A 26,359-nucleotide genomic window follows, 5' to 3' on the forward strand; every position below is an offset into this window, starting at 1 on the left:
AGGTCTCGATTAACGTACTGTTACCTAAGTTATTTTTCTAGTATAGTAAGTGAGATTGAAGAGAAAAATATACCTATACCACAGTCAGTACAAATAGAAAGATGTTACATGATTTGCAATGTTCTGAATTCTCTTTCCTTTTTAAGTTAAAAAAAGTTAAAAGATTAAGGTATATCACATCCAAAATTTTCATTATGTTTACATTTGAACCTGTTGCCTTGTACCCAGTAATCACTAAAATTAGTTGAGGATATTTACATGAATATGAACCCACCATTTTACATCCTCAGTACAGCAACTCATGTATTACAATTTCCCTGGAACATGTCTTGTTTGAACCAAGTTTCCAAAAAGTAAAATTTTTTAACATACTCTCCTTTTCACTAATTAAAAGTAATGCATGCTCATTTTAGAAATTTGATGGGAAACAAGTGATTCACCATGACTTAGATACGTAGTTTAATTATTAATTATTTTGGTGAATACTCTTTTTTAAAAATATGTTTTCTGTATACTCAGTATTATTATTTAAGCATTTATTATGGAACAGATCTTTTTCAGGCTTCCAGACAAGGATTTTTTTTTTGTAAACTACTTTTCACCCAAGATTTCATGACCATTTCCTTATGATAGTTGGTCGTCTTTTACAGACCTTTTAGTTGCTTTATAATTTTAACATTTTATGGATATGCTATAATTTATTTAACCAATCAATCTCTTATTTTTTTGGACATTAGGTTTTGTGGGGTTTTTTCCGAATTTTTTTTGTTATTAAGTAGTAAAATAACATCTTTCAAAATCTTCCACTTTGGTTAAGGAGAAAATAGTATTTCATTTTATTTTGCGTTTGTTTGATAACTGAGTTTGAATACTTTCCATGTTTTTATAGGCCAATTGTAACTTGTCTATTCATGTCCTATGTCCATTTTTGTAACTGGAGGAGTTCATCCTTATTTTTAAAAATCTTCTTATATGTATAAATTTTTGTCATATATTTACAATTTTTTTGCATTTTATCATTTCTTTTAATTTTATATATATTAGAATTCTTCATGCAAACGTTTGTTTTTTTGTAACGTAATCTAGATTAACTTCTCTGTTGAAGAAAATTTCCGTTTGTAGTTTAAGCATTGTCAAGTTTAACTGTATTTTTCCTGTTCACAGTATTGCTTTAGAAAATACACGTTCCCAGCTGGTGATTGTAAATAACCTTCTTGCTGCCCTGGAAAGGCAGATGGAAATGGTTCATTTATAATGACAGCTCTCATGTGGGAATCTTGAAGGATAGCTCTGCAATTTAGCAGTCTTCCACATGCAGCAATTTTGGGTAGACTTTTATTTAAAATTCCCTTAGATAGAAGTTAACTGGGAAAATGCTTAAGTATAGAAAATTTCTGTTGAATTTAAGGCCTTGGTATGAATAACATCATGCATATAGGTATGGATAGTTCCTCCTAGAAGGGAGAAACTTTTCCTAAGTGAAGTAAAGAGATTTTTAATTTTTAAGATAGTTTTTAAAGTTGAAGGTCGCATTGTGTAAAACACAAGTAGAAGCATAATCTGTGGCAATTCAAAAGATTAAAGTTAAATCATTTTCAAGGAAAGGTGGCTTCTATTTGTAAAATACCTATGTATGTTTCCATTCTTTTCTCCCAGTGTTCTTCAATTAGTCACATTGTAATCAGACTCCCTATAGTATAGATGGAGAGGAATAATATTTGCTATCGATAAGTTACAAACATAGTTTAATTTCAGTTTAGTTGTTAGAAGATAGAGCAGTGGAATAACCAAAGTAGGTAATTATCTGAAATATTAAATTCAGGATATGACAAAAATAAAATATCTTACCCAGTTTGAAGTTGAAATCTACCGTATTCAGTGCTTTTATCTGCAGCCTGAATTTTCTTTGTAGCCCAGACTGAATAAGATTTGAAAATCCCTGACTTGTTTGGCATAATAAATTACATATTGATGTTTATTCACTGCTTGGGTAAAGCAAATTAAAATAATCTTCAATTTTCAAATCCCTTAATGTTATAGTAAATGATTAACTATCATTCTGTTACCTAACAGTATACTTTGATCAATATTTTTAACATGAAGGAACATTACAGAAGACAAATTTATGAATATTAAGCAGCAACTGTTTGCAACATTCATGTCTCTGCTAGTTTTTATTAATATATGTACTTGTTTATAAAGTTTAAAAATGTAGCTCATTGATCTTTTGTGCACCTCGTCACATTTTATCATGTGTCTATCTTTAAAGAAGAGAAAAACGAATGCCTGATACTATCCTTTGGATAAAGCAGAAGTGGACATGGGAGCTGTAGTGTTGGCAGGAGTGGAGAACCTTGGCCTTGGTGGGAGTTAGTTAATGATAAATGAGGATATATGGGAATATGTGCATCTGTAATGAGGTGAAGGAATGAGGAATTAGTTATATCTGCTGATAGTTGACTACAGTAATGTGCATTAAAACGAAATACCAGGTACACATGTATCAGAAACTGATTTGTTCCTTTTATTACTGCTGGCCATTTATTAAGAAGGGGAGATGGTTCTAGTTTAATTAACCCAGTTGAGTGTAGCAGATGGGGCAGAATGTCTTGCAGCGATAAGACAATTCAGAAATGGCACCAGATGTTGGAAGCTGTCCCTGGTGGTGTTTGAGTGCAGCCCAGATGTTCCAGTCCCACCTGGCTAGTTTCTAAGCACTGCAGGCTAAGCAGCTGTGATGTAACCTATATAATGTTCGCATAATGCTAAAAGCACCATAATTGAACTGCTGCTCTAAACTTCTAAGGTTGTGACTCTTAGGTGAAATCTTTAAAGACAAACAAAAATAAGGACAACTATTTAAGGTTTTAGATCTTTTGGCTGTTGGCAGTTTCATTGATAGCTGAATTGGAGAGAAATAGAATATTGAAATTTAATATATTAGTGTTCAAATTGTAGACAAAAGTAAATATTCTTACCCATATAGAGATGTGCTGTTATGCAGATTGATTTGAAGCCTTACGATTTGGATCTCACCCCCTTTAAAAACACCAGTCTAGAAGCAGCAAAACTATTATTTTTTTCGGGTATTAAAAATACCAGTATTTGCTTGTTCATGGAGTATAGAATAGAAAAATTAATCCATCAAAATCATTGCATTCATTTTTATTCCTATAACTATTAAAGCTGATTTTGTACAAATCAACTTGAAGCTTTTCCCCAATTTTTTTTTGGTGGGGGGGGGCGGTTTGTGAGGAATATTTGCCCTAAGCTAACATCCATTGCCAATCCTCTTTTTTTTCATTGAGGAAGAATTAGCTCTGAGCTAACATCTGCACCAGTCTTCCTCTCCTTTATATGTGGGATGCCCCCACAGCATGGCTGATGAGTGGAGTGGGTACATACCTGGGATCTGAACCTGTGAACCCAGGCCGCCAAAGCAGAGCATGCAGAACCTTAATCACTCAGCCACGGGGCTGGCCCCTTTCCCTGTTTTTATTTTTTAAAGATTGGCACCTGAGCTAACAACTGGTAGCTTCTTTTTTTTTTTTCCTGCTTTTTCTCCCCAAATCCCCCCAGTACATAGTTGTATATTTTTTTTTAGTTGTGGGTCCTTCTAGTTGTGGCATGTGGGACACCGCTTCAGCATGGCCTGACCACTGGTGCCATGTCCGCGCCCAGGATCCGAACCAGCGAAATCCTGGGCCACCAAAGCAGAGCGCACAAACTTAACCACTCAGCCGTGGGACCAGACCCTCCTAACTTTTTACTTTAAAAAAATTTCAAACCTACAGAAAATTTGCCACATTTTTTTTTATTTCTCTCTCTAGTTCTTTTTTGACATTGTTTGTTTATTGTACACCATTTGAGAGAAAATTGCAAACATCATGACATTTTGCTCCTAAAGTACTTCAGCATATATCTGCTTACAACAAGGTTATCTCTCCTTTACAACAATAAAATTATCATACTTGGGAAATTTAACGTTAAAACAGTATTGTTGTCTAAAATACAGACCATATTCAAATTTCCGAATTGGAATGTGTCTCAATTATGCTATTTCAGGATAGCACTTTACAGAAAATCTGGAGTCCAATCAAGCATCATGCATTTCATTTACTTGTGTCATTTCTTTAGGCTCCTTTAATCTACAGCAGTCCCAGTCTTTTGTCTCTTAAAAAGATGTTGACAGTTTTCTGGAGAGTCTTGAGAATTGTTTTGCTGAATGTCCCTCTGATTTGTATTTGTATTTGTCTGATTCATTCCTCGTGATTAGATTCAGCTTAAATGTTTTTGGAAGGAATTTCTACATGGGTGATGATCTCTTCTTCAGTCTTTGACATTAGAAGGTCCATGAATACTATTTTGTCCAATTATTAGTGGCATTAAGTTTGATCAGGTGTTTAAGGTGGTATCCATCCGATTTCTCCATTGTAAAAGTAGTTTCATCCCCTTGTATTTAATAAGTCATCTGTGGGGTGATGTTTTAAGAATATGTGACTGTCTTATTCCCCAGCAACATTTTACCCAGGTTTTAGCATCCATTAAAGATTCTGATAAAGAGCATAGTTGGCTGGATAAACTGCATGCCTATCTTATGTTCGTGAAGTGCTTATGAGGGATACCTTTAACCACAGTTGTAGTGTCAGTATCTTACTAGATATAGAACTGAGGAATGTAAGAGAGTCTGTGGTAGCTTCAAGGGGACATGGTGACATGAAAACCTAGGTCAACAAACTGGCCTTTATGGTGGGTCTGGGGCTGCTATTATTGGGGTTAAATGTGGTGTTAAAATGACTTCCTGAAATTGCTATCAATTATTCTGTGGTTCTGACAGTTTAACTTTTTCCTCGTACTTAATTTCTAGGAGGATCAGCTGATTTATTTGGAGGATTTGCTGACTTCAGTTCAGCTGCTGCATCAAGCAGTTTCCCTTCCCAAGGTATGATACAGTCTGGTGGGCCAGAACTCTAGGGGCAGTGAAAAGATTGTCAGCACAAGCAACCCCCTCTCCCCCCAGATTACTTCTTTTTGGTGTTTTTCTCCTTGTAGTATTTATAATTCCTAAGGTGTTTTATTGAGCCAGTGCCTTAAGTGTGCCAAATGAATAAATTTGGTTGCAAACTACTCAGGTAGACCTAAATAAAATTGCCCTTATTCATAAGTGACTCTCAGCCTTTTTTTTGTTGGGGGGGACAATGTGAATAAATATAAATAATCTTATTTTAGCAGTAAGATTATTATGATTTATGTTTAGCTTACATGATTTTTATGAATGAAATTCAAGAACATTCAGATTGGGCAGAGTATCTTACTAAAATTTATTTCTTTGTAATTTAGGTATCTCAAGAGCATTTCCATGAAAAATAACTGAACTTCATTTTGACACATCCTAAACAGTGAGCAGTTGAACCTCAGGCAAAACTTCCTCATCCATGTTAGACTAGAAATTTGAAAATGCCCTAGACTCATTGTAGTGATCATTTTGCAGTATGTACAAATATCAAATCATTATGTTGTACAACTGAAACTAATATAACATTGTATGTCAATTATACCTCAACTAAAAAAAGGACCAAAAAAAAGCCTACCCCCAAGCAGAATATAGGCTTAAATATCAAGGATTGAGAAGAAAGACTTGTCTTTTTTCTCTCTCTGTTTTTTAATATTTTTATCTTATTACCTCTGCCATATACTGTAGTAGCTGTTTAACTTTGGGAAAGCCTCTGAGCCTCCAACTTTCTAAAATAGGGAGTCATGCTACTTGGCATGGTTCTTTATAAAGATAATGTCCATAGAAGCGTGTAGAAAAGGGCCTAAGTTAGTAAGTTAGTTATTTTGTCTTTTTTTTTTTTTTAAGGTTGTAAAGTGTCTGGCTGTAGTATTTTTTCTGTAAAATCTCATCAGTCTGAAGCTTGAGAGATAATACTAAAAGTTTAACTACAAAAATCTTGGAGCCAGGGGCTGGCCCTGTGGCTGAGTGGTTACAAGTTCCGCATACTCCACTTTGGCAGCCCAGGTTAGGGCCTTTGGATCCCAGGCATGGACCTACTCCACTCATCAGGCATGCTGTGGCGGTGTCCCATGTACAAAACAGAGAAAGACTGGCACAGATGTTAGCTCAGGGCTAGTCTTCAAGCAAAAGAAAAAAAGAAGATTGGCAACAGATGTTAGCTCAGGGTGAATCTCCTCAACAAAAAACAAAAACAAAATGTTGGAGCCAGCCCAGTGGCATAGTGGTTGAGTTTGCATACTGTGCTTCAGTGGTCCCGGGTTCGCGGGTTCAGATCCTGGGCATGGACCTACACACTGCTCATCAAGCCATGCTGTGGGGGTGTCTCACATACAAAAAAATAGAGGAAGATTGGACCAGGTGTTAGCTCAGCGACAATCTTCTTCAACCAAAAAGAGGAAGATTGGCAACAGATGTTAGCTCAGGGTGAATCTTCCTCAACAAAAAACAAAAACAAAATGTTGGGACCAGCCCAGTGGCATAGTGGTTGAGTTTGCATACTGTGCTTCAGTGGTCCCGGGTTCGTGGGTTCAGATCCTGGGCATGGACCTACACACTGCTCATCAAGCCGTGCTGTGGGGGTGTCTCACATACAAAAAAATAGAGGAAGATTGGACCAGGTGTTAGCTCAGCGACAATCTTCTTCAACCAAAAAGAGAAAGATTGGCAACAGATGTTAGCTCAGAGCCAATCTTCCTCACCAAAAGGAAAAAACCAAAACTTCAACATGAGGTGAGGCAGGAAGGAAAGAGGTGATTTAACTGAATTAGTCTTAATATTTATTTCAAATAGAGTTATCTATTGCTGTTACATTAATTGGATTAAAGTTTATATTTAGTAATGTCTGGTTTAGGATTTAGGAAGAAAGATGCATAGTTTTTAGTGTGATTTAGGGTTATTTTGACAGCCTACTTTTGTAAATTCCAAGTATTTTCCAGAAACCAGAATTGTGGAGTAATTAACTGCTTCATTTTAGAAGTGTGGTTATGCCTTGTAAGGGTTAATACCTTACTTAAGGCAAAGCAAAGTGGAAGATAAACATTGCCCTAATTTTACAGACTGCCCATATAATTCTCAAAGTTTTTATGTATATAAAGTTGCCTACTATGCAAATAATTTGAATATGTTAATATTGCTAAGTGATACATCTCTTTATCTGTATGCATGTGATTAATATAACCTGATCACCATTACACAAGGGACTGAAACTGTTGCAGCAATGATTAATCATTTCTGAACAATATATGCCCCACTAGAAATCTCTTCCTCCCATGATTAATCATCTCAGATAAAGTTTTCAGATGGGGCAACACGTTTTTGCCCCAGTTTCCATTCTTATTCTGTTGTATATAGATCAAGCAAATAGAAAATCAGTATAAAGTTTACCTTTATCCATCAGTCTTGCTTAAATTAGTTTAAATTGTTTAATATATAGAACTAATTGTGAAATTCTTAATTCAGTCTCTCTTGTAAAGAAGATCAAAGACAAGTTTTAGTAAAACCCTGAGGTAATGAATATCAGCCCAGTTCTTGTATTAAATTGCTAGTAGAGCTTGGGTTTTCTAAGCAAATTATTTTCTCTTTAGAGGGTGCTTACATTTTAGTATGGTAATAGAAGAATATAATTTTAAAGACTTAATGTTATTGTTCTTTTGATGTTTAGCATAATGAGACAGTATTGCAGTGGTTGGTTACCTTTTAGGCTAGACAAAATGTCTTTCCAACTTGTAAGTGAACATGGAGTGCAAAGAGATGGTGTTAATTAACTTGGAAATACATGCTACTCACTTTCAGGTGACAGTTTATATGTAGTTCTTTCTTCACCTTTGCTTTTTCAACTTTCATTAATTCATGTTTACCTATTTGTCCCTTTCTTAAAGAAAGGTTTAGAATTATATCTAGCCTAGTTAAAAAAACTTTTTAGATACCACTTGCCTTTATATTTATTGTGTTCCAAATAGTTAATATTATGTATGCAGAATTGACAGAAGCTTGACTTACACTATTACTTGGCATACCTAGAAGAGAGAGAGTGCGGTGCCGTCTCTCTCCCCTGTCTTTTCACAGTTAATCCAGAGTAACAATAGCAAACAGTAAGTGCTACTTACTATGTATTAGTTAATCTTCACAATTTAGGTTTTTTTTAAAGGTGCAGCACTTGGGGCCGGCCCAGTGGCATACTGGGTAAGTTCGCATGCTCTGCTTCAGTGGCCCAGGGTTCTCTGGTTCGGATCCTGGGTGCGGACCTACACACTGCTCATCAAGCCATGTTGTGGTGGTGTCCCACATACGAAAATGGAGGAAGATTGGCACAGATGTTAGCTCAGCAGCAATCTTCCTCACACACACACGCACAAAAAAAGTGCAGCACAGAGAGGGTTAAGTAGCTTGTCACACAGCTAGTAAGGTACAAAAGTTATGCTTTTAAATATTATAGTCTATTAATTAACCTATTGTCAATTTTTTTATCATTGAATCCATTAAACTTGTTATAATTATACTTCAAAGGGTAGTGATAGAGTTTTATTTATTTATTTATTTTTATATTAGCATGAGTTCCCCTCTTAAGACTATACCCCACTTTTTATTTAAGTAAATAAATTGAACAGTCCCATTTGAAGCAGCAGTGTACTAAGGTTATATTGTGGCTATCTGTAGCCCTTGTGTTAGCGGAAGCATGGCCAAATGGGTGAGAACTTCTTACAGAAATTTACTAATCCTGCTCTTAATTTTATTGAATTTTTTCTCCATGCTTTTCTGTTTTGTTTTTTTATAAATTTAATCTCATGAATTTAGGGGGTTATTTACATGAAGTGGTATAAATCATAGTTTGATTTCTCTTTGAACCTTTCCAAATAATGAATGAACGAAATTAGTTGAATGCTCTGATTTTACTGTCTCCTCGCATGAAGATTCTGAATCTCCCAGCACAAAGTTCAACCAGTTTAGAATTTTCTTCTTGCTTTTTGGGGTCTCTGGCTAGTTCATATTGGTTTAGCTGGAAGCGTATTTGATATGCAAACTTAGATTGAAGGGAAATTTTGATTGTAATTTCTCTGTGTCACCTAAGACCTGGCAAGAGATGGATTTTACTTTATATGTGGGAGTTTTATGTTTTCCTTTGCCTACTTGTTAACACTCATGGAATATTCATGAGAAAGAATAATGTCCAGATGGAGATGGTATCTTCAGATGTTAATCTGGATGGACATAGATCAGCTCTAATTTGTTTCAGTTCATAGATTGTTATAGTTGTTCTGTGCGTTTCAGAAAGTTTCTTACCCTTATCGTGCTTTCTTTCTCAGTAACAGCAACAAGTGGGAATGGAGACTTTGGTGACTGGAGTGCCTTTAACCAAGCCCAGTCGGGCCCTGTTGCCGCCAGTGGTGAACTCTTCGGCACTGCCTCACAGCCAGCTGTAGAACTTGTCAGTGGCTCGCAACCAGCTTTAGGCCCACCTCCAGCTGCCTCAAATTCTTCAGACCTATTTGATCTTATGGGCTCGTCCCAGGCAACCATGACATCTTCCCAGAGTATGAATTTCTCTATGATGAGCTCTAATACAGTAGGGCTGGGTTTGCCCATGTCAAGATCACAGGTAAGTTGTCTGCCTCCCTTGGAAATTGTGGTTCCTAACCTTGGAGGTGCTCTAACTGATCTAATAGTAGATTACCATAAAACAGAAAAATAAGCAAGTGATACACAGATTGCTTTTGCTCGTTGTGTTTACCTTACCCTCTTGCCCCTGGCATAGTCATTTGGGTTCTGCAGGACACGGCCTTCTCACCCATCTTATAGTCCATGCAAAGGCAAGCATAGTGGCTTGCACAGAGGCAATTGCTGAAAATTTGTTGACTTAATAAATTTGTATTTAATAGTTAAAAAAAATTTTTTAGAAAGAAAGAATAGAGATATTGCTTCACCCATGGTCAGCATTCACTCAGTAAAATCTCTGGTCATATCCTTTAAAATGTGTCACTTAATTGGTTGCAAACAATCATTGCTAATATAGGAAGTCATTCTCTAAAATGATGAATATTCTTCCCTATTCTGGGCCTGCTCTATTACATAGTTTATATAGGCTCTTCACTCTCATTTTCATAAATAAAAACAACTAAATGAGAGCTTTTTAATTCGCTTTTTTATAGTTAAATCTATGTCACCTAATATTAGCTTAGAATTGGAACAGAAAAAGTGCAGGGTTAGAATATATGTCTGAGTTGTATCAGGAACTTACTATTTTTGATTCAAGCTGTTCAGAATATTTCTTTATGATGCTAATTGCTTATTTTAATGTGTAGCTTCTGCTCTTTGAGGTGTTAGGATGAAGGAAGAGAAGAAAGAAGCAGAAAGGTGACGGCTCTATATAACAGAAATTAGACCTAACATTAAGAAAATGGGCATGGAAACTACACTAATACCATTAAATTGAACTGTTCACCACTGAACAATCCCAAGCCAGTTTGAGTTTCCTAAACATAAAGCTAATCTACTTATTTGCAACCTTAATTACAACTGTGTTGTGATTCTTTGCATTGGTACATTTTAATTTCTTCTTTCTATTCCTAGTCTTTTCCCTTTTTCTGTCCTTTCACAGTTACCCTTAGTAACTACCAGACACCTCTGCTTCTTTCTCCTGAATTTCTCATTTCTCCTGAATTGGTCCACATATATTGAGTTCCACTAGTGTTGCGTGCTTTAGGCAGTAGAAATGTACACAGAGCAGGGAAATGTCAGTCAGGATAGATGAAATATAATTTTATGTTTTGATGGTTTTGCTTTTTGTTTGTTTGAGAAAGATAAGCCCTGAGCTAACATCTGCTGCCGTCCTCCTCTTTTTTGCTGAGGAAGACTGGCCCTGAGCTAACATCCGTGCACATCTTCCTCTACTTTATATGTGGGACGCCTGCCACAGCATGGCTTGCTGAACGGTGCCAGGTCCGCACCCGGGATCCGAACCAGCGAACCCCAGGCCCCCAAAGCAGAACGTGCGCACTTAACCACTGCACCACTGAGCCGGCTCCAGTTTTGCTTTTTATAGCATGAGAAATTATATCCTGAATTCCATTTTGGAAGAATAAATTTCCACTTGTGTATTTCCTTGAAGCTGTGCTAACCTTTAGTTGGTAGTTGTTCTGGGATAGTGGCTTCTAGACTTTGGGTGACGGGAGGATAATTGTTAGTGTAAATATGTTGGTTTTTCCCACACCAAGCATTATTTGGACTTCAGAGGAACATTTTTGGAAAGCTAGTGATTCAGGATATTGACAACCTTAGCATAGCATATTTCTGGTTCTTTTTGGTTTCAGGAGTTATAACAAAGTCTAGTATATATTTGGAGTTATTGTGATGAAATTGCCATTTGATAATCTTTATAGAGCAGATGCTTAATTTTTAGAGCATTTTTCTATTTTCCAGCCTTTGCAAAATGTTAGCACAGTGCTGCAGAAGCCTAATCCTCTCTATAATCAGAATACAGATATGGTCCAGAAGTCAGCCAGCAAAACCCTGCCCTCTACTTGGTCTGACCCCAGTGTAAACATCAGCCTAGACAACTTACTACCTGGTATGCAGCCTTCCAAACCCCAGCAACCATCGCTCAATACAATGATTCAACAACAGAGTAAGTTACCACAAGACATCCCTTTCCTTTGTGTACTTAGAACGTTTTGCCCTGATACCAGGACTACTTCAAACCATGAAGGTAAAATACATAACACCACTGTGTGCAGGCCAACTGTGTGTTCACTTGAGAGTTTTTCATGGAACACTTGATATCCCTCCTGGCACATTGAATTTCTTTGTATTCTTGGCATGATAACATTTATTTTATTGTGTTGAGTTTTGGGGGCTTGATCACTAAAATGAAAATGTGTTGTAGAAAATTTTTTTAAATACTGGTAAATATATATGACAAGGAAACAGAAATCATCTGAACTCCATAATCCAGGGATAATCACTCTTAGTTCATATTTCTTTCCATCTTTTCTAACTATATTTTTAATGTTAAGATAATTCTTTCTGTATTGTTTTGTTTCTTGAAGTTCTCATTCAACATTATCATTTTTCCTGTGTTGAATATTCTTAAGAAAAAATATTCAGATCTTTGTTGTTATCCATCATATCAGTGTACAGTTCCTCTATTGTCAGTTGTTAAAAATTGTTTCCAGCTTTTTGCTATTAGAAATAACTCCATGATTTTTGTAAATCTTTGTACTTGTGATTTTTTTCCTTAATATAATGTTCTAAAAATAGAGCAAGTCAAAGGATGTAAACTTTTTTAAGGCTTTTGATACACAATAGCTCTTGACAACTTGTTAGGTCAGATTCAACAATAGATTTTGTAAGAGTGATTTTAAAGTGCTCATCTTTTCCCCCAGCCCACTCTTCACTCTTTCTACATCTTTGAAAAACCAGAGCTAACAGGCACTGAATATTTCTCAAGAGTAAACAGTGTGAGTTAATTGACTTCTCTTGTAAAATCACTATAAAAGAATTTTATTGGGGCTTGTAAGTATTGATGGTCAGGAAGATTGTGTTATTTTTCTGCTCTATGAATTTAAAAATTCATTGTGGTAAAGTTCTTTGTCTCTTTTCTTCTGGTAGATATGCAACAACCTATGAATGTGATGACCCAAAGTTTTGGAGCCGTGAACCTCAGTTCTCCATCAAACATGCTTCCTGTCCGGCCCCAAACTAACCCTATGATGGGAGGACCCATGCCTATGAGCATGCCCAATGTGATGACTGGCACCATGGGGATGGCCCCTCTTGGAAATACTCCAATGATGAACCAGAGCATGATGGGCATGAACATGAACATAGGGATGTCACCTGCTGGGATGGGCCTGACGGGCACAATGGGAATGGGCATGCCCAATTTAGCCATGACTTCTGGAACTGTGCAACCCAAGCAAGATGCCTTTGCAAATTTCGCCAACTTTAGCAAATAAGAGATTGTAAAGGAGCAGATTGAATGAAGGATTTTTAGTGGTACAGATAGGTGATGTTGGGATGGAAATGCTAATCAACTCCCCTTTCTTTTATCAATTAATTACAATAAACCTACATAAAGAACCAAAAAGGCTGTTTTATAAAAGTGAAATATGTAGTATTTCAGACGGCCAGGCATGGGCGCTTCAGAGGAGGCAGTCAAAATCATTTTTCCCAATGACAGTAGACCACAGATGGGATAGTGAGACCTTCGAAAGCCTTTATAAATTGAAGAGCCCATTTTAACATCATAATTTGTGGGAAGACTGGAATAGGGCTGAATAAATGTGTTTGAATCTCTAATTTTATACTTTTCTTTTCCTGAGGAACTTGATTTTTCTGTCCCTGAATCTCCTTGTCATAATTGGGTCTGTTCCTTTTACTACCACTTTGAGTCCATATATGAAATCATTAAAGTTGGATGATCAGTTTTTTATAAAAAAATATATTTTTGTCCAAAAAAGGCATACATATGTGATTATGGCTAAATCAAAGGTAACTGGGCTGTATATACTTTTGCTAATATTCCAGCAACACTGCTATTATACTATCCAAATTTTTATTGTAACAAAACCTCTTTAAGCAATTGGTGATAACTATGGGACTTTTTCCATATCTTCTGCTATAATTGTCCTGTGCAGAACTAGGAAAAATATTTTTTTCAGGACTGCTGTATGGTTTCCTTTAAAAGAAAAAAAAAACCCTCCAGTATTTTTGTTTGTTTTTGGCAGTCATTATTTACTTTGCAGTGATTAACTTGGCAAGGCTTCCTTCCGTGTTTATCCCTGTAGCCACCATTTCACAGGAACAGTCGAGAAAAATATTTATTTTTATTTTTTGATGTCTTTTCAAAAATTTGAAAAGGTAAAAATCCATTAAAACCTTACGTTAAATATAAATGTTAGAACTCAACGATGTTGGCGTTTAGATTTTATACATACTGTTTTGGTTTTGAGTGTATATAATATGGCATTAGCGATATGGTTCCAATAGAGAGGAGTTAAAAATATATTATTAAAGGAGACCTGTAGCAGTCAAAGATTTTATTGATTTAATGGCAAATAAAGGAAATTAATTAAAATGTTTTTGTTTTCCTGCTGTAATTCTGCATTAAGCTCACATGAAAATCATGATTCTAGAGTTTGGAATGCAAAATTAATTGTTTCACCCTCAAGCTGGGAATATTTTTTAAAGTAAATACTATAATATAGGTATCAAATTATTACCTCCCCACTTTGTGTTGAAATTTTTTTTATTAAATTGATAAAACTTTGTTTCCAGTGTATTCATAATGTTCTGTTATACATAACATTAAAATGTTCGTTAAAATCAATGTTGATCTTCTTTTTCTTTCATTCTGTTAGATATTTGAGACCATTTGGGGAAAAAATAATTATAATTTGGGCAAAGTAATTTTTATAAATAATTGAAAATTATTTAATGACTTCGCTATTCTTCCTATCAGACTCTACTGTTAGGAATTAAAAATGAAGCAGCAAAGATATCCTGACCCGCTCCATTCTTGCTAATGTTCCATCTACAACATTTCTAATTAGGCAGAAATTCATGTACTTCAGCTAAGTGGTAGTGAAAAGTGATTCATTTGCTGAATAAGAGATGAGAGTGAGCGTAATTAGCTGACTGCGGTTTTTAATCTTTCAACAATTCAGTGTGTTTAAATGAGTTTCAAAGAATAGGAGCTTTCAAGTGTTGTTACTTCACAGCAATCAAGCCAGGTTCTGGTGGCAGCATGGAGAGAATCTTCCATGATATTTAAAACTCCTAATCTTAAATGAATTTTTCCTTTAAATTGAGAACTGTAGCGTCACCTTTCAAATATACATGGTTCTCAGAGGAAATAAATATTTTGTTTCTAAGCTTTTGTGTTTAAATTTTTTTCTAATATTAAGATTCATTTCTTAAAGCGTTTTCTGCACTATGCCTTCTTCCTGTGGTCTGTCTCTGAGAACGGAAGGTAGTCCCCATCTCAGTTGTTATTGCACCTCAGCGTACAGTTTGCTATCTTACCAGAATTTTTTATTTCAGAGCCCACGAGGGAGGAAAAATAAGTGCCTCATTGGGGGTCCATCCAATTTAATGATTTGTCTCTGAAAGGGTTACTAAGTGATACTTCAAAGAAAGGTTCGAATACCCCAAAATCATTTGGAGTTGTCAAGAAAATAGTTTAATAATCTGTTGGGCTCCCTTCTACCTCTTCTAAAACCCTTTCCCTTTTCAACAGCTTCTGTTGTCTTTCATTCTGCCTAATATTTTGGGTGGGGGAGTGGGAAATAGTTACCATTCTAGCAATTTATATATAATGAGTGAGTCTCCACTGGCGCTCCAGATTCATTGTTTTTCCTCTTGGAATTTTTTTTACTTCTTATCGTTAGGAGCCATAAATGTACAGTGGTCTTGTATAGTACTTCGGATGTTTCCTTTTTTGTTTAAGATAAATTGCGCAAATGATAGCTATAATGCTGTTGGTTTGGGGATGGTAACTAATAAGTTGAGGCCGATAGTTACTTATATTTGGAGGGAAGGGTTAATACTTTTTCTTCTCAAGTACTTATGAAATACATTAGTAAAATAAAGCTAACTGTCCTAAGCGCAGAGCACACCTTATGGTAAATAGATTTCTGAAATAAATTGGCTTTGTATTTCCCCTCTCCTGGGAGACAGTGTTGCATTGTGGAAAGAGCGTGGACTTGGAACCTGACAGATGTAATCCCAGTTCAACCACTCACTATCTCTGTGGCACCTTGATCAATTCACCTGACTTCTCTGGGCCTGGTACACCTTTTTCTAAAATGAACTCAAAATCTGGAAGTGTTGGATAATTAAATGAAGTAGTCAGTGAGATCCACCAGCCCTGACATACATATGTTGTAAATGTTTCTCTGCCTCCCATTTTTATTACTATTTATGTAAAGTACTTGCCTATCAAGAACTTCCTATGTGCCAGTCACTGTGAGACACTTCACATGCCTGTTGTTTAGTCTACACAGCAAACCTGAAAGTTCATATTCCTATTTTATTCCTAAAAGCAGTATGTAGTTAAGAAAGCCTGAGAGACTCTAATGAGTGGATTTCTAATGGAAGATTTTCCTGTCTGCCTGAATTTAATTCCACTTTCTTTTTTTAACAGACAAGGAAATTGTAAATGAACTGTTTTTTTAATGTACTGACTCACTTCTACTTAGCACATTAGTGCAGATGTGATGGAGAGAACTATGGAAGTGAGCTCTTGTCACACAAATAACCCTCAGAATGTTCTCAGCGTTTAGAAGCAGCAGAGATCTCAATTTTCTTTTGACTTCTTGCAGTTTTGTTGACTAGCATCTTGCTGTTCTACTACCCGGGTATGCAATCAGATAGCAAGACTACAAAAAAGAACCATCCATGGAAGTGGGTTTTTTGTTTACTTTTAACTCATTATGACCTTAATTCTTGTGTGTCTTCCTTCTTTAATAATGGCAACCTTGCTAATGTGTTGTTCTTCACAGACACAGTAAGTAGCTCCTGGCAAGGCTTCACGCTGTACTTATGCTTTACCCCAATGGGTGGGCAGTCAGCACGCAGCCAATTCAGACGCTTGGCTGCCCACGGATTTTGGTGGGATTTCAAAGTCCTGATTGGCAAACATGGGTTTCATTTGTTACTCTTTAAAATAGGTGTCATTACTTTAAATAACTGAGTTCTGGACTAGGAAACCCTACATTTCTTTTCCTTTTGATTTTTCTTAACCGTATGTCTTACCCGTATGTCTTGCAGCTGTGTTCTTTACATGCTCCAAGCACACTCTTTCCCATTTTGTAACGAGATAAGAGAGAGTCAATACATGGAGCACTTTGGTCTCAGAACCCCCTTTATGCCCTTAACAATTACTGAGGACCCCAAAGAGCTTTTGTTTATGTGGATCATATCTATCAATACTTAAAGTATTCAGAATAAAAACTGAGAAACTTTAAAAATAGTAATTGGTGTTATAATAACAAACCTATTACCTGTGAAATTACAATTTTGTAGAAAACTGTATTTTCCAAAATAGAAATTTGTGATGAGTGGCATTGTTCTGTATTTTTGAAAATCTCTGTTACCTGGCTTAATAGAATACAGCTGGATTCCCTTACTCGCTTCTGCATTCAGTCTACTGTGCTATATTGTTTTGATGGAAGTACATGAAAAAAAATTGGACCTCGGGGATGTGTGGTTGGAAAGGGTGGAACCTTGCAGTTCCCCTGAATGAATCCCGGGGCTCCCCAGTGGTCCTCAGGCCACATCTGGGGAACTGCCGCTATCTATTGAGAATTAACGGATAAGATTACTTCCTAGTAACCATGTATCCATTCGCTTGATTTATTCTGCTTATAAGGTGATCTGCTTGAGTACAAAGAATTTCGTTTTGCCTTTCACTTTAGTCGCAAGCAAAATGCCTGTCACATCAATTTGCACTCTGGATACTAAATATTAAAAATTGGTGACTCCATAGCTTTTCTCAGTTTTCAAGATTATTTCTTCTGATATATGGTACATATTTACTAACTTTTATAATTATGAAGAAGTAGGTTTCTTACCCACATTGGGTATTTTAGAAAAGCTTAGACTGCGAGACTAGGTGTTGAGTGCTTGGTGAATTGACCCCTTTTGAACCTCATTTTCCGTCCTGTGAGAAGAGAGAGTAAAATGTGTCAGAACCGAGGGTCTCTGACCTGTTTGCAAGGGGTCCTGGCAACTTTGTGTCCTGTGTTCTCTGGCAAACGCTCCACAGACGGGCGTGGCTATAGAAATAGCTCATCCACGTTCATCAAGTTCCTTACGGATGGTAGATAGATTTGATCCCCAGATTTTCACTAACTGGTCACCAAGGTGAGCCTTCAGTAAGTACGTTTGGCAGAATTTTTATATCACGGAAAGAAGAATGAAATCCTAGGCAGAATTCTCTTTCATCTCAGAAGAGCTTCGTTTTGGAAACTAGTGTTTCTAGTAGGCACGGAATCAACTTTTGTTAATGAATGAAGCACTGAAGATGTGATCTTTTGTGCCTGGTAATTTACAAACCACTTTTGTTAAACTGTATTTCCTAAAATTCAGCTAAAATATTATTCCTAAATTTTTTTCATGATATTTCACTTCTCAATCACGAAAAATTAAATCAAGGAAAACAATAACAAAACAGTCATGATCAAAATGCAGAAAGTCCAAACCCTCCCATCTAAGAAATGAGACTGCAACATGATAATGGAGCACTAAACCAGAGGACCACTACCCAAATTTTCTTCCGTGTGTTTATTCCTACTTAGGTGCCTACTGCCTGCACTACCTTGAGTTATGCGCTACCGTGACTCCAACAGAAACCTACCCATAAGATTTCTATGTGGATGTGTGTGCATGCGTAAGTGCTCTGAAGGAGATAATCAAGTTGCTGTTATACAAGACTAGAAGGAGAGGCCTAATTTAGACAGGGTAACTCAGAATGGCCTCTCTGAGAAGGGAGTTTTACATAGAGATCTGAGGAATGGTGAGAAGGAGCCAGCCATATGAACTACAAACGGGAAGACTCTACGTGGAGAAAGAACCACCAGAAGTTCATTGGGTGTGGCTGGAGCTCAATGTAAAAGGAGTGGAATCAGGGAGACATGGTAGTAACTGATGTTTAGGGTGCTGAGAAAACTAATTGCTTCACTCTCCTCAAAAGTTCCTCTGAGGGGACTATGACCACCGGAGATGGTGTATTCTGAAGGCCCCATTCATTTTCATTGCCATGGTCGTCAACAGAGCTCACTTTGAAAAACTTGGCTTGGACTTTAAAAAAGTTGAGTGCAAAATTGTATGGCAATCATTTGCTATTTACTGTTGAACCTGAAATAGATTAGCAGTTCATTTATATGTGAAAGGTATGAATTTTTATATCTAAAGGGCCATTTATAAATACAAATTGAGTATTTCATACAGTGATGATGTAGATTTGCATATTATGCAGAGTGGGTTCACACTCCTTTCCTCCCTGATCATCGCAATAGCTCTAAGCTAAGAAGGTAAGACAGTTACGATCCCCTTGTCCTATACTAGGAAACGGGCTCCAAGAGATCAAAGTGGCTCCTGAAGCCAGGTCTCCTGGGACAGGTCTTTGGAAACCAAATCCAGCTGCATTCCACTATCCCCTAATACTCCTCACTTAATATTTCAGACCTTGTAATTTGAAGATTGTACATGCCATCCAGATTAATTGCCAGCTTTTTCTTGCACACCCCTGATCTCTGACCACATTGTCCCGGATGCCATGTAATCCTCCACACATGGTAGGCAGCTAGTAAGTGGTTGTTAAATAATATGTTTTTTTAAGTAAGCTCTGAATGTTTATGAAATCTATTTACATTTTCTAAAGGTCACCAGCAGGAGATGAGCCACAGAGCAAATAAAAACTGATCTTTTCTGAAGAGTGAAACCTTTTGTTTGTTTTGTAAAAATGGTGATATAATTTAGGCTAAGACATTAGCCAAATCTCAAAAGCAGAGAATTCCAGCAGGTTTGGAGTAGCGTAACATGAAGACTCCTCAAGGGATCAGAAGACGTGTTGAGAGCACGCCGCAGTAAAGGCGGATGGCCTTGGGTGGCTTGTTTAAGGAATCCATTTCAAAAAGCGCACTGCAATGTTTTTTAAAAAGACTGTGTCCCCTTGGCAATTTTTCATTTGCTCCTGTGCTTATTGCATTTGAGAAATAGAATAGAGTTGCCCAGCCATCAGATAAAAGTAGAAATGGAAGGAGGCCGGCCCGGTGGAGTAGTGGTTAAGTTCAGCTCTCTGCTTCAGTGGCCCAGGGTTCCCGGGTCCAGATCCCAGCATGGGCCTACACACTGCTCATCAAACCATTCTGTGGTGACGTCCCACATACAAAGGAGAGGAAGATTGGCACGGATGTTAGCTCAGGACCAATATTCCTCACATACACACACACAAAAAGTAGAAATGGAATTTCTAGATTTAAGGTGTTAAGGGAATACTTGAATTGACATCTTTAGAATAAAGCTTTAAAAGGGCATTTAGAAATACCTGGCAATTTGAAAACCGTAGCCTGATTGCCAATAGTTGAGCTATCTTATTCTTTTTTATTATTATATATATTTTATTTCATTTAAGATTGGCACCTGTGCTAACATCTGTAGCCAATCTTTTTTTTTTTTGCTTTCTTCCCAAAGCCCTCCAGTACATACTTGTATATTCTAGTTGTAGGTCCTTGTGGTTTTGCTGTGTGGGATGCTGCCTCAGCATGGCCTGATGAGCGGTGCCGTGTCCACACCCAAGATCTGAACCAGTGAAACCCTGGGCCGCCAAAGTGGAGCATATGAACCTAACCACTTGGCCACAGGGCCAGCCCCTGAGCTATCTTATTTTTGATAGTGAAAAAATAACTAACTTTTTTTTTTTTTGAGGAAGATTAGCCCCGAGCCAACTACTGCCAATCCTCCTCCTCTTGCTGAGGAAGACTGGCCCCAAGCCAACATCCCTGCCCATCCTCCTCCACCGCATACATGGCATGCCTACCACAGTATGGCCCGCCAAGCAGTGCCAGGTCTGCATCCGGGATCTGAACCAGTGAACCCTGGGCTGCCGAGAAGTGGAACTTGCACACTCAACAGCTGTGCCACTGGGCCAGCCCCCCAAAATAACTGACTTTAATGGAAAATATAAAATGAAGTTTGAGGCATAAGTTACACAACCATTTTTCAAGTCATCTTTTACAGGAAAGTACTAAGATTAGATAAAAGAAATATTAAAGTACCTTTAATTTTAATTAATTTACTAGGTTTATCAGTGTTGTCCTTTGGACCTAATTCCTATAATGAACCAAGGAAAGGATATTGTAGCTGAAAATCTTTCAATTGTTAAGAACTTTTCATGTACTTTTAAATCCTCCAACATGGAAGCATATGCGTGTGTGTCTCCACACATCCAGCATCTATATATAAATATATAATAAAGGTTGACTCTTAAACACTGTCTCTTCACCAAGTTTTTTAGTTGTCCCAAGAGTACTCATATTTGAATGATAAAAAGGGTGCCATAAGGTACCACTTTAGTAATTAACTGGTTCTTTAATAAGGCCTCAATTACTTTGTTTCATGATAAGGAAAAAAAAAATATGTTCCAAGACAGAGTTGCATTCGACATCTGGGAACCTCTTAACAGCTGGCTACCTAATGAATATGCATCTGCTTAAGAGGCTGTAGACCATTAATAAACCAATAGATGTAAAGCAGAAACCATCTTTGTCAGCTTCAAATGAGATTGGATGCAATGTGCTGTGAAGTGTCACTGTCACATTGAATTGAGTTTGGGAGGTTAACAACCAACTGTTAGCTACTCGTGTCTTTGTAGCTCTACACTTGTGCTAACACTCTTTCCAAACTGGTGGCCACGTTTCTGATGTACAACTTCTTTCTCCTGATCTCCTGATTTGAGGCTTACAATGTCTGTGTTTCAGAAACGTCCTCCATCTTGTTCCACTAAACCAAATGTTTGCCAAGACTCTTTAAAACACAAGAGTCATCTCCGGATGGGAAAGGCAGGAGATAGCAGGATCAACTTGGTGCAAGAAGGACTTCCAGTGAATTGAAAAATGTTTAGAAGGAAACGTCTGTGTCTGCAGGTAACTTGGGAACTGTTGGGTCCTTCTGAGAGAACGCCTCACTCCCTATGCAGCCAGTGATTCGCTGGTCTAAATGAGGCCCTCAGTAAGTGGTACACCCACCTGACGGTTGGGCAATTAGGATCACACTTCTCCAGGTTATTGGTTGAGACTTTGTGAGGGACATATTCATAGAAGCTTTGTTTGAGACTATAGGTGAGGGGAGATTAGACCTAAAGGAGCCTGCGCTTTCACAACCAAACGCATCCCCGTCACTCTATTCCCATCAAAGTGCTCACAATTCTGTTTTGGGGGAATATTAAGGGCAAGGAGGAAGACTGGAAATTCAATTCTTATAAATTCAACCACCTTCCCTATTTCATTTGGCTTATCTTTTTAAATTGTGGTAATATACACATATTATATTTTTGTGTATAGTGTGGTACATTTATGTGTTTAAATGTAAAATAACATGAAATTTACCATTTTTAAGTGTATAGTTCAGTGGTATTAGATACATTCACATTGTTGTGCAACCATCACCACCATCCATCTCTAGAACTTTTTCATCTCCCCAAACTAAAACTCTGTACCCATTAACTGATAACTCCACATTCCCCTCTCCCCTCAGCTCCCAGCAACAACCATTCTACTCTGTCTATGAATTTGATTTCTCTAGCTATCTCACATAAGTGGAATCTTACAATATTTGTCCTTTTTCTGGCTTATTTCAGTTCGCATGTCTCAAGGTTCATCCATCTTGTAGAACATGTCAGAATTCCATTCCTTTTAAGGCTCAGAAATATTCCATTGTATGTACGTACCACATTTGGTTTATCCATTTATCTGTTGGACACTTACACTGTTCCCACCCTTGAGTTATTGTGAACAATGCCGCCATGAACATGGGTGCACAAATACCTGCCTGAGCCCCTGCTTTCAATTCTTCTGAGTACATATCCCAAAGTGGACTTGCTCTATCATGTGGCAATGCTGTGCTTAGATTTTGAGGAAGTGTCATTTGGCTGGTTTTAGATTTCTGTTCTCCTTCCTTTGACACAAGGCCCTGGATCAGATTCCATTTTTCCCCTTGGACTTTTCAAGGAGAAAGTTCAATATAACCTTTGACTTTATTCTTTTTATATTGTTTTTTTTTTCTCATTTCATGGCTGGAAAATAAATTAAAATGCACACTATGGGAATAAGTAAAAAAATGGGAATTGAGGCTCACCCACTGTCCACAACAGGAAAGCAATTTATTAGTAATGTGGTGTTCTATCGCAAGCTGAGAATTACAGCTGTCTTTGAAAGAACCCCCAGCATCAAATACATATATATACGCCTGTAATCTCTTAGTTGTGTGACTCTTTGTTAAATAAAACATCACCTTGAATTCCTATACAGAGATTTTTACCTTATTTGTAGGAATGTTAAGTTCCATTTCCCCCTAAAACTATATGAAAATTACCACCCCAACTACCGCGTCATCTAACATGCTCGCATTTCAGATGGAAAGACAAATACCAAAAACTTCAACTGATGGATTGGCTCAGTGACAGAGGGAAACGGTTTTGTAGAGAAGAACAGGTTGTATTGTCCATGCAAATATGCCAATATTCTATACCACAATCTAGCAAGAAATCATATATTTGGATATGCAACAATATTCTCTAACTCTTAACAAGAGGGGAGACATTTATTTGAAGGAATTCCAACGTCATACTGAGGCAGACACTATCAGGCGGATGCCATCATACTTGTGTCATTTTCAATGCAAGTACGATGAAAAAATAAATTTTCATTTTTTGAGGAAAAAATCCTTAAAAAATTGTGATGCATCTTCTATGTACACCTGCATATCTTGGACACTAGCAAATAAATGGCAAACTCAGGAGATGTCAATAATAATATTCATTCACCCCTGGTAACATATTTGCAAGACAACTCCCTTTTATTATTCAGCTCTTCTTTTTCCCTTTACCTCATCACGTTCCAAAACTCCTTGGGGCAGACGACAGGTTCAGTTGGTTTCAATTAGGAGTGCAATCTATGACAGCGTTTTTGTCTGTCAAGGTTATGTGTTGTATTCTTTTTTTTTTTTTTAAGATTTTATTTTTTCCTTTTTCTCCCCAAAGCCCCCCGGTACATAGTTGTATATTCTTCGTTGTGGGTCCTTCTAGTTGTGGCATGTGGGACGCTGCCTCAGCATGGTTTGATGAGCAGTGCCATGTCCGCACCCAGGATTCAAACCAACGAAACACTGGGCCGCCTGCAGTGGAGGGCGCGAACTCAACCACTCGGCCACGGGGCCAGCCCCTGTGTTGTATTCTTATTGTTGTAGGACTAGTGTGGGCCCCACATTGGGGATTTTTCATGGGCTTCCCATAACAGTTGCATTCTCAGGATTCAGCCTGTAGTGCTGTGGGTTGTAAAAGTCTTCAGTAATGTTGTCATTATTTAAATTCCTGTTAGTTGCAGCTTCATAAATCCATATTTTTTACCTGGAAAGGCTTTTTAAAAAATTCATTTTTGAATGGTAAGAAACACATCAAAACTTTTGAAAAGATGGGAATATATAATTCTTTGCAGCAAAAAAGAGCAATAAAATAGCCAAGATCTGCTCAGAAAATATACAGGATTATCATTGCTCTGAACCAACCAATATCTTTTCTATTCCCTCTACCACCATTCTCGTTTGAGCTCAGAATGACTTCTCAGAAAAGTCCTGTAACAGCTTCCTAACTGCTTTCCACACTTCTAGCTTCTCCTTCACTTCAAATGTCTTGTGCATCTCTCTCCAGTGCATGAACTATCAATGGCTCCCTATTCCCCTCTGAATCAAGTCCAGGTATTCAAGGCCATCTAACCATGGGCTACCTTACCAGATTTTATCCCCTGGCTCCTCTCACATGTGCCAACCAAAGGAAATGGCTCCTCACTCCTGGAACCCTTTGCATCTGTTTCTCTTCCCTTAACACTGCTCCAGGCCAGTCCTGGCATCTGGCACTGGGAGACCTTCACCTGGGTTCAGGGTCTGCCTGTTGAAATACCCATTCTTCTTTGCGAAGACTGAGTAGCCCCAGGGAAGGTGATCTCTCTGTCCTTCCTTGGATAATTTTATTAGTAATAACCATAGAGTACTTGTAACTGATGGTTCCCTCCCTGGATGGAAAACAAGAATAATACCATTGTTATTATGGTTATCTTACCCTTTACTATGAGCGCTATGCCAGGCACTATGCTAAGGAGCTTACATACATTCTCCCTTTGAATTCTCACGATGACCTGCCAGCTGGTATTACAGTGAGGTTACAGCTTCTATGGGACTTTGACTATAGAAGCAGGAATACGGCAGAGATTGGGTAGAATTAGAATTGCCCTTGAAAATCCCTTAAATTATACATGGTTTTATGTACATGCACCTACACAACAATATATACGTATAAACATGTAGAGTTGTGTACAGCACAGAACAAAATACATCTAAGTGGAATATAATTGTAGGGCACTGAGTCTTCAAACACTAGGTCACACTTGAAGTTCACTTTACGAAAAGCCCACGCTGTTCACCAACCTGCTGAAGGTGAGGAATGTGGCCCTTGTCGCTGCGCTTGAGGGGTACTTACCACCCGCTGCCTTGAGCTGTGGCCGACCCACCCATCTTTCTTCAATGACAATAAACTTGTGGAGCATGTAGGCCCTGTTGACTCGGCCACCACAGTACTCAGGACATTTCTGTTGGGTGAAGGTGATGACTGGGTTGCCAGGATTCACACCTGTCTGGGTGTTACAGAGACAGGTTCTTCTTTCATCATGTAGCATCCTTTTTTCTCCTCAAAAAAAAAGGACTCTCTTCTGCCCGGTATGCTTCAGTTACACTAGGCTAAATAGCAAGTGTGTTAGCCTCCTTTTCTAGAGGGAGAAACTGTGGTGCTATAACTTTGTTTATAGAGCTAGGAGGAAAACTGGGGCTCAATATTTCCAGAAAATATAAAAGTAAATTCTCAAATATTTAGCATCACTAACCCCCAACAAGATCATTTTTTTTAATAAAAATCACAAAACACAAATCTGTTATGGGAAGGAAACCACTGACATTTGACAGAGCTGAGAATAATGTCGACTTCTCAATGGATGGGTGAGGGAGCCAAGACACTGCATCATCCAGCACATCACTTGACGGCCGAGCGAGGCCAGAAGCTGGGCAGAGAAGGACGTGCTCTGCAAATTTTATGGCCTCCAAATGGGAAGGGAAAGCATGTGTTGGAGCTGAGGATATAATCTGCTGCTTGATTCCAGGGTCAAGACAGCCAGCAAAACCCACGAAAGGAAGATCTGGTAAACACGGTGTTAGTGTTTAAATAGCTTAAGGCAATATTTCCCAAAGTGTGGCTCTTTGGGGTTTCTGTTTGTTTGGGTTGGTTGGGTGATTTTTGATAGCACATGGAAAAAATTTTTCTTTTTGGCCATTTTTAAAGGTTTTTTTTCATCTTTGTTGAGATATAATTGACAAATAAAATTGTGAGATATTTAAAGTGTACAGTGTGGTGATTTGATAGGCATTTATGTTATGAAAGGATTACCCCATCTTGTTCATGAGCACATCCATCACCTCACATCTTTATTTTATTTTATTTTATTTTTGAGGAAGATTAGCCCTGAGCTGACATCTGCTGCAAATCCTCCTCTTTTTGCTGAGGAAGACTGGCCCTGAGCTAACATG

The 26,359-nt window shown here is 37.6% G+C and overlaps 1 protein-coding gene across 2 annotated transcripts in view; it reads left to right on the plus strand.

Annotated features, from left to right (window-relative positions):
* The window catches only part of CLINT1 (clathrin interactor 1), a 62,487-nt gene extending 48,148 nt beyond the window's left edge, over nt 1–14,339 (plus strand). The window contains exons 9-12 of one of the 2 annotated variants that reach the window (XM_023617313.2): nt 4,868–4,942; nt 9,319–9,611; nt 11,432–11,636; nt 12,620–14,339. In XM_023617313.2, the coding sequence (XP_023473081.1) occupies nt 4,868–4,942; nt 9,319–9,611; nt 11,432–11,636; nt 12,620–12,966 (920 nt within the window). In that variant the 3' untranslated portion in view covers nt 12,967–14,339. The remainder of the gene's footprint in view (nt 1–4,867; nt 4,943–9,318; nt 9,612–11,431; nt 11,637–12,619) is intronic. The other variant, XM_023617314.2, reaches the window with a different exon arrangement.
* Nucleotides 14,340–26,359: the final 12,020 nt, after the last annotated feature.

The sequence above is a fragment of the Equus caballus genome, chromosome 14 (genome assembly GCF_041296265.1).
Source record: "Equus caballus isolate H_3958 breed thoroughbred chromosome 14, TB-T2T, whole genome shotgun sequence".
Taxonomy (NCBI): Eukaryota; Metazoa; Chordata; class Mammalia; order Perissodactyla; family Equidae; genus Equus; species Equus caballus.